The following is a 9,522-nucleotide window of genomic DNA, read 5'->3' as shown; positions in this document are numbered from 1 at the left end:
AAAAAAAAAACCCTGCAGTTGGCAAAGGTATGTGGACTGTAGAGCTCGGTGTAATCCACTTGTGTGGTAATAAAGTGATTACTGACCAAGCATGTTAAGTTCTGATAATGAAACACTTCCCTTTAGGGCAAGTTTTTGGATGCATGTGGGTGGACTGGGAAGAACACTCAGACATGGGCTTTCAAGAAGGGGCCTAATGCAACTGGCTCCAGAACAGCTCCACTGAAAACATGGCTCTGACAGAGCCCTTGCAGCTGCAGCACAGCTGTTCAGTTTCTGTTCTGGCATTTGAGATAAAGCACTCACAACTGCCTTCCTAGCCTGCAGTATATTTGGGGCATCAAAAAGGGAAATAAGTCCTATATTTACCTGTTGGAACTAGGTACATCATCTTGCCCTACCTCTGCTTTCTGGTAAACGTTCCCACTTCCCAAAACTGAGGGGGGTAAAACAAAGAGCAAGCACAATTATACAAACCAAAGGAGAGTCCCAAATGTTAGAGTATGCTTAGATTGCCTTGCAGCTCTGGCTTAAATCCAGGAAGGGGGACCTTTGCCATTTTACCAAACTAAATGCTTTGTAAGACCTTGGCTTAAGTTTAAACATTAATCGGAGCACTAAATTATACCTGACTGTCCTGCACTGGGAAACAGCAAGTTTCCAGCACCAGTCCTACTATTCAGACATGGAACAACAAGCTGGTCTTTCAAACTCCCACAGCTGCCCCCAAATCATGTCATGCAGTAAGCTTCCTGAATGAGACTGAGGATGGCTTTCAGAGAAACTGTACAGAGATCTAAGATGTGCTTGAATGCCCTGTAAGAAAGAAATTGCATACCAGGTTACTCCATTTGCCTGTACACAGTTCTCTCTTGTCCTTTTGTCATAGAATCGTGCTGGTTAGAAAAGACCTTTAAGATCATTGAGTCCAACCATTAACCCAAAATTACCCAGTCCACCACTAAACCCTGTCCTTAAGCACCTCATCTACACATCCTCTAAATACCTCCAGTGACTCAAGCACTTTCCTGGGCAGCCTGTTCGAGTTCTTGACAATCCTTTTGGTGAAGAAATTTTTCCTAGCATCCAATCTAAATCTCCCCCAGTACACTTTGGGTATTTCCTCTTGTCCTATCACTTGTGACTTGGGAGAAGAGACCAACCCCCACCTCGCTACAACCTCCTTTTGGGTAGTTGTAGTGAGTGAGGAGTTTGCCCCTGAGCCTCCTTTTCTCCAAGCTAAACAACCCCAGTTCCCTCAGCTGCTCCTCATAAGGCTTGTTCTCTAGACCCCCACCAGCTTTGTTGCCCATCTTTGGACATGCTCCAGCACCTCAGCATTTTTCTTGTAGCAAGGTACCCAAAACTGAACGGAGGATTTGAGGTGCAGGCTCACAAGTGCTGAATACAGGGAGACAATCACCTCCCTTGGCCTGCTGGCCACACTGCCTCTGATATCTATGTAGCACTTGACATAGATGTCATCAAGCCTTCAGGATTGGTTTGTTTTGGGGGTTGTTTTTTTATTGTTTGTTTTGTTTTGTTTTTTAAATACATTTAGAAGAGAAGCAAACAAAGGGATAGAATTGTGCAGAGAACACAGTTTGTGTTTATAGCTTTACATTGCTATGATGAAAAAGATGCAGCATCACCTCACAAAAGGCATCTTTAGTCCTCCCTTATTTCTTGCAAGTTCACCTGAACTCAATCTGGCATTTTTAGGATGATTTACCAGAACAAGCCATGCTTCATCGGGCTGTTTGTCAACAAAAGCCACTAACTGACATTAATGAAAAGAGAATTTGCTGTCATGGGTCACTGGGTTTGACTTCAGTGGTGGTTCTGCTTGCCTCCCTCAGATGGAAGTGGGGAGTATCCAGAACACTATGATTGGGATGCTGGACAAGCAGAAGGAGCTCGATGCCAAAGTTAAGGCTGTAAAAAACAGCGTTACAGTAAGTATGGTATAACTATTTCAAGTGGTGTTTGTTGATTCAAACATGTTGAAAAGCTTTCAATACATAAAATAAGCTCTTCTAAAATGAAAAGTGAAAATAAGGTAGTGGTTTGGTTTTCGACTCTATCACCAGTGACTGACTGAAAATAGAAAGTTATTATCTCTCAGTACCACTACAGTACAAATTGGGATTTTACTGGTTTAGCAAAATAAAGCTTCTTCTGCTTAAGTTTTAGCAACAAAACCATTTTACTCATCTGAAATATTAGCAACCAAGGGAAAGCTCTTCAGAAGTCATATAATGACCATTTTGTTAACTAGATTTTTAGGTAACATATAGATGTTTGTCTTAACATACTGTCATGACAGAAGGCTTTTCTCCAGCCACTGCCTATGAATTTGAAAGTTTGTTTAAAATGCTGTGTGCTGTTTGAAGTTTTTCCACTGTAGCCTAGGTTCTCCTAAATTCTGTGAAGTTATACAGCTAGACAGTGAGGGCTTTTCCATATTTTATAATTATCAAGTTTTATTTAGTTGAGAAGAGAGGGAGGGTGAATAGAAGGTGAAGTTTAGGCTTATCATTCTTGTTAGGGTGTTTGAGGAGAAAGCATTGCTGTAAAACTGGACTTCATCTCTGTAAATGGCTGGTGCCAGGCAGTTCCTCATCAGAGGTAGTCTTGCATTACACAAAAGTTTGGAATGATTGTGACCACTTTAATTTGTGCTATCTAGGATGTGGAGCAAGACATCAAGACATTAGAGGATATGCAAGATGAGTATGACTTCAAATGCAAAACCATGCAGAATAGAGGTGAGTGATTTATCAAGGACATACCTTATTGCATACAGTTTGTAAGGTTAAACTGCTGTCTTATGTCAGGAAACTAAACCTAACAGGATGCAGCCAAATTTACTGGTGATGTCCTTCCTTTATTTATTCTGCTTTATGCTGAAACCCAAATTGTTGAAAATGCATTTTCTGCATCTGCCTGTTTTTACAAGAAGAAAGAGAGCCTCTTTTCTTTTCCATGCAGTGTTCCTTTGTCCTTCACATCCTTTTTCTACTAGATACAGCAAACTATATATAATGTTTCCCTGAGGCAGAAGGAACCTCTAACAAAGTCAGCAGGCAGCAGAGGTAGTAGCTAGGGCTGTGTTGGATCCATCAGCCTCGACTACCCTCAGGAGGCTGTAAACATCCTCCCTTGAGCCAACAGCTAACTTCCTCTGCCAGGTTAAGTAATAAGAATGATTCATGTTGAAAGTCAGCACGAGAACAAATTGCTCAGTGTGCATCTTTACACAGTATAATAACAATTTTAAATCAGATTTGTGCTCTGAAAAGACAAGCACACTCACATCTCAGTTGCTTCACTGAGATAGGGGCTTTTCAGTACATTAGTGCTTTAAGCATAGACTCTGTCCTTTCAGAAGGGTAAAGGAAAAATAAAAAAAAATTAAAATCTAGGAGGCAGTAAGTATTTCCTCCCTTAAGCATTAAAGATATACTTGATATTATTCAGGCGGGTCCCTTCGTCCCCACAGTGTTTCCCCTTCTCATACTTCCCTGTTCTTACAAGGTCATGACCTGTTGCACTCCTTCTGCCTCACCTTCACAGTTTGGACTTATTTTACAGAGCATGAGTCCAATGGTATGTCACAGGAGGAATATAAGAAAGAACAGATGAATCTCAACAAGATGTACTTATCACTTGACCTCAAGAGAAAGGTAACACTCTAGTTTTCTTTCTGAAGGCAACAGCACTTCATTGCAAACACATTTGTTTTATCTAATTTATGTCAACCCAATGACAAGAAAACTTTTCTACTACTATCAGTTGAACTGAGGTTTAGTTCTTTCCATCCTGACTGAAAATCTAGAATCTCTGAAAGCAATTAAGTTTCTCTTCTAGCAACCCTTATCAAACTGTCAGGCAAAACTAGAAGAGCAGTGAGAGGGAAAAGTGTCATATCAATAGTCATGTCCTTGAGGAAAATCCAATTTAAAAATGGGCAGCTTTATTAGAGTTAAACATGCTCACTCTTGTTGCAGTGCACAAATCTGGGAGTGATCCCAGATACACACTTGGGATGTACATGGATGTGAGACACTGGCTTTGCACAGTTTAGTGATGCTGAGTGTGCATTGTTTCTAGCTAAAAAGAAGCAGGCTTTTTAGAAAACATCCTCTGTTGACAGAAACTATTACTGTGAGGTCCTTGCAGGGTTTTACAAGACAGATTGCATTAACAGTACTTAGTTTTCCTGTATCAAATATTTTTTCATAAACAGTAATTTAACATTCTCTACAGGAAGTGGTAAACAAGATAGTGCAGCTGCTGCATGCCACAGAGCACACCCAGAGTGCTCTTATTAATGAGGAGCTGGTGGAGTGGAAACACAGACAACAGACTGCATGCATTGGTGGCCCACCCAACGCCTGTCTTGACCAGCTACAGAACTGGTAAGTCTTTAGCCAAGGACTGTATTGGACAGGGAAGTGTTACAAAGAAACACCAGATCTGTGCAATACACTGATGGTTTATATTGTGTGTTTTCATTCTGTCACAGCATACCTACATTTCATTCATTTTATTACCTCACCACATTGCCAACGAGCAACAAGTGTTCTCTGTGCAGTGCCTAGTCCTTAGGGACAGTCACCTGGCTGCTGTCTCAGCATTGGTACAATACAACAACATGCTAAAAGTAATCAGATGGTGTAATTGTAGGTTCACCATTGTTGCTGAAAGTCTACAGCAGGTTCGTCAGCAGCTGAAAAAGCTTGAGGAGCTGGAGCAGAAGTTCACCTACGACTCTGATCCCATCACAAAAAATAAACAAGTTCTGCAGGACCGAACATACAGTCTTTTCAAACAGCTCATCCAGAGGTAACAGACAAGAAGGGTCTCTGTGTTTGTGTGAATAAATGGATGGAGAGCACCTTCCCTTCTGCTCCCTCAGTACTTCCTGCATGCTAACTGTATTTTCTGAGGCTTTCCCAAGTTTGTCACAAATACTGACAAAAAAAAATGTGCTGCAGAGGACTTGAATCTAGGAGGTAAGAGCAGGGGCTTAGATACAGTACAATAGGTAACACCCTGCTGTGGGAGGCTAGAACCCAGGTTTCCAAGGTCCTGTTCAGAAACTTTGACCACTAATCTTCAACTGGAAAACACAGGCACTGCTTTTCAGCAGAGCTAAGGCAGTGAGAAAGAGCTGGAGAAATACAGCTGCTCTTCTGTTACTTTGCAGGAAGGAAAAGTCTCCATGCTGCCTAGGACCTGATAACAGTAGAAATACTTCAGGATTTATGTCTACACAGCACAGTGCCACACAACAGGTGCCCTAGATGACAACAGTCTGGGGCGTACCAGAACAAGTTAGACTCATGAGTTAGCTTTGTAGGGGTCACTAGTCCTCATCAAATCCCCAGATAGCTTATCTAGCTCTTGGGCATGTGTTGTTACATAGTAATGTCACTGTAAGAATTTAGGAAGTGCAGGAAATGGCAAACCAAGCAGCACCCCTCACTTGGGTTATGGTAGTTCCATCACAGTGTTTACATGCTGTGTGATTTCAGAGAATGACAAGGCAGCAGTCTCCCTCCAGCCGTTAATGTAGTTAGGAAAAGCCAACCCTTAGGAAATCACTTGCAGTGTTTCTTGCCCCATTGACACATACGAAAGATACCAACAGACCTCTGTGTAGAATGAAACAGAATGATAAATCAGAAGTGCCTTTAATCTGTTCTTTCCATAGCTCCTTTGTGGTAGAGAGACAGCCTTGCATGCCAACACATCCTCAGAGACCATTAGTCCTGAAGACTGGAGTACAGTTTACTGTAAAGCTGAGGTATGATTTTCCCCTTTACCCCTTGTTTTGTGATAAGCCTTTGCTGTCATTGGCTTCCTACAGCTGAGAGGATTGCACATCTTGCACTGCAGCCCAAGTGCTAAGGCCAGGAGGAGGAAAGTGCCACATGGGAGGGGGACATCTTCTAGCAGAGTTCAACACTCATTCACCTTTTACCAGAAATGAGGGGTATTAAGTGTAGAAGAAACAACCAAGCAGCAGAGACACATGCAGACCACTTTGTCATGGAAAACAATAACTCAGTTGCCCATCTGGCTGTCTCTAAATGCTGTCTTGTGTCGTGCACACTTGGAGCCTGCATGTGGCCCTGTGTTGTGCAGCTTAAATATATCTGTGATAAACCATGTGGTAGAAGAGAACCTGTCTTTTGCAATTGCAGCCATTTAAAAGAAAATTTTTCTCTTTCCAGATTGCTGGTGAAATTGCAGGAACTGAACTACAACTTGAAAGTCAAAGTTTTTTTTGATAAGTATGTTGCATTTTTATCATCTCTGTGTATGTCAATGGTAAGCAGTCCCTGCATTCAGAAACTCAAAAGGCAGTCAGATTTTAAAGTGTTGAGTTGGCCAGGAGCAGGCTGGCTCTTTGTGGCAGCAGGTACATCTGCCTTTCTTCTTCCCTATGCCCTTGCTGTAAATTTCTCTAGTCATGCCTTTTTTTTGGGTAGCCTCTAGTGAGGAATCTAGCTATCCTAAAGCTCTCTTTGAATTACAGGTATAAAAAGTCTACCTTTAACATATAATATATTCCTGAATTAGTGAAAAAAAAACACAGTAACCTAAACAAACTGACCAGTCTTTTGTAAGCAAGGTCAGTTTTTTCTTTTATAAGCAGTACAGTTCAGAGGAATTTAGCACTTAAAGGGCAGGGAAAGAAATGCAACAGGCTCTCTACAATAATGATAGTGGCTGTGCCTTTAAGAAAGCATGTGGGGTTTTGTCTTCCCCTTCAACTCTTTAGGGGCTATTCTGTTCACTTGGAACAGCTCTGGGATCCAAAAACTTGAATAGAATGAGGAAAAAGGAAAAAAAAATTCTTACATGGATCTGGGTTCTGATGCTTTGGAAAGTGCACCAGAGACAATGCAACTCAGTAAAATCCCAAATTGTGGGAAGACAGATCCAAGTGATACAGTAGTTTATTCAACAAATTGTATATTTTGAAAGCAGATTTAGAATGACAGGACTAGGTAATTTTTTCTCAGAGCAAGAATTAAAACCTTTGTAATAAAAGACTTGGATTAAAAAGCCCCCATAGCAAAATTTAAACCTCAGTAAAAGACAGGCTTGTGTAGCACAATTTGACTGCTTGAAGCAATTGCCTCCTCTCTTACCCAAGATTTTGCAGAAGCTACTAAACAAAACATGCACATTTTCTGTCTGTGACAGAATCTTTAAAATATTTGTCTTTTTTTTTGACAGGGATATAAGTGAGAAGAACTCAGTCAAAGGGTATGTGGCATCACAGTTTGATATATTAATGTTGAGTTCTTTCAATGAATGTAAGACTTAGTTCTTTCCTCTCTCTTTGTGAAGGTTCAGGAAATTTAATATTTTGGGAACAAACACAAAAGTAATGAACATGGAAGAATCTACTAATGGAAGTCTAGCAGCAGAATTCAGGCACTTGGTAGGGTTTGGTTTTTTTTCTTCTATTGACACATCCATTTAATTTTGTGAGTAGAGGGTGTGGTAGGAAGGAGACATTGCATTTGTTATTGAAGTCATTGTGTACTTTTGTGTAAGAGGAACTGTGATCCTCTCACTTTCTTCATTCTGCCTTTTTTGAAGTCTTTAGCCCCTTTCAACTGAAATGCTATTGCTTTTGTCACTGAAATAGGGCCAGAAATGCAAACAGTATTATCTGCTGCCATACACTTTATATTGCAATGAGATCTTTGGAAGAGGAAGCAAAAGCAGCCTAGAAATGCTGTTTGGGGCCTCTCAGAGGAAGGTCCATTGGTAGGAAAGCATGGAGTAGTTTAAAAGAACTTTGAGTCTGGAAGATTAAAGTTGTCTAGGATTGGGCAGCTAAAAGAAATTCAGCACCTTCAGCAGACTACACAACACTTTTGATCTGCAGATTGTGAAATGCCATATTGGTTCCATCATTACAGCAGGAAAGGAGAGACACAGGTCCTGAACCAGTGAACATGGAAATCTCCCTTCACTGTCCAGGACAGACACTGTCTGGAGTCAGTTGCCCAGTTCTGAGGGGTACTGTGAGAAATCAGCATTTCATCTGGTCCTTCCTCATTTCTTGCAAGGCCTCTGGCATAAGCCATCGTAACAAAACTTTTTTGTATGAAAGAGTACCAGTTACCTCCAGTTTCATCCTTCAACTTCCACAGCTTAGAACCAACTCAAATCAGACACTAGTCCAGCAAGTCCATCCTCTACCACTTTCATTTGTAGATGAGAAGTGACACGGATTTTTTTTTTGTTCTTTTGCAGCAATTGAAAGAACAGAAAAATGCAGGAAACAGAACAAATGAGGTAAGTAGCACTGACCTTGTCTGCAAAGCTTTTGCATAATGTGGAAAAGGCATTCAGGCATTTAAGACAATGCTCTGCTCAGCCCCATAAAGAAACACACAAGGTGACAGGTCAACAGGAGTTCAGTGTTTCTAGGAAATTACCTTTTTAGGAGGTGTCTACAAATGACAGCTGCCAGAGAGGTGTCCCTCTGGACTCTCTCTCTCTCTGGGATCTAGCTTTAATGGGACTTCCTGTCAAGGACAGAATTTTCTATGGCATTAGGTAGGAGCCAAAAAAAAAAAAACACCCCAAAAAAACCCATTGCCTAGAGGGTACCCACGCTAACAGGCAGCTTTAGGAAGTTGGTATTGTCACTTGACTTAGAGCTGTTTCTGAGGTCTAGAGCAAGTAAACTTGGGCAGAAGAGGTTTTCCCCCTATGATAATTCCCTGTGCCTTCCCCCCAGTTGTGAGTCACTGAAAGATTTTCTTTGTGTGTTTTTTTTTTTAAAGGGTCCTCTCATTGTAACAGAAGAACTTCACTCTCTGAGCTTCGAGACACAGCTGTGCCAGCCTGGCTTGGTAATAGACCTAGAGGTATGTCTTAGATGAAACAGATGGACTTAAATTCCTCTATGTCACTCATGCTATCTAAACTTTTGAAGTATTGGGGTATCCTGAACTTTCAGTGATTTCAAAGTACATGAGTGACACTTCCCAACAGCTCTGTATAGACATGTACAGTGAGAACACTGTCAGATCTCTGGGTAAGCAAGATGTGTTTTGGAAAATGCTGAATAACCAACCATGTGTTTTAAGCTCTCCAGGTATCAGTTTCCAGTTATTTCAGAAGCAACATGCTACAAACACTACTATCAGTGCTGTCATAACTGACACTAAATGAAAGTCTTTATCAGATAAAAATCACTGAAGTCTTTCTAGAACTACTTCATACTGACATTTTCTCCTCTGCATATAAACTTCAAGTGAAAAAGTTAAGACTGGGCCAGCAGGGAGTTAGAGTGGGTTTGTGGCTCATCCAGAGGACTGCAGCAGCAGTACAGCATAGCCTGACATGTCTCCTGATGCATCTCTTTCAGACCACATCCCTTCCCATTGTTGTGATCTCAAACGTGAGCCAGCTTCCAAGTGGATGGGCTTCTATCTTGTGGTTCAACATGCTGTCCACTGATCCCAAGGTATTTGCAAAAAA

General features: G+C 41.2%; 1 protein-coding gene across 1 annotated transcript; it reads left to right on the top strand.

Moving 5' to 3' along the window:
* Positions 1-1,859: 1,859 nt before the first annotated feature.
* LOC103774945 (signal transducer and activator of transcription 1-alpha/beta-like) lies at positions 1,860-9,508 on the top strand (the record flags this gene model as incomplete). The annotated part of the gene is made up of 12 exons (XM_008942386.1): positions 1,860-1,955; positions 2,690-2,768; positions 3,595-3,686; positions 4,270-4,421; positions 4,690-4,848; positions 5,720-5,812; positions 6,243-6,302; positions 7,255-7,284; positions 7,369-7,462; positions 8,287-8,328; positions 8,823-8,906; positions 9,410-9,508. Coding segments are annotated over 12 exons (1,080 nt in total), but the record flags the coding sequence as incomplete, so codon positions are not given.
* Positions 9,509-9,522: the final 14 nt, after the last annotated feature.

The sequence above is a fragment of the Merops nubicus genome, unplaced genomic scaffold (genome assembly GCF_000691845.1).
Source record: "Merops nubicus isolate BGI_N331 unplaced genomic scaffold, ASM69184v1 Scaffold22120, whole genome shotgun sequence".
NCBI classification, from domain to species: domain Eukaryota; kingdom Metazoa; phylum Chordata; class Aves; order Coraciiformes; family Meropidae; genus Merops; species Merops nubicus.
This window is presented reverse-complemented; position numbering and strand designations above follow the sequence as displayed.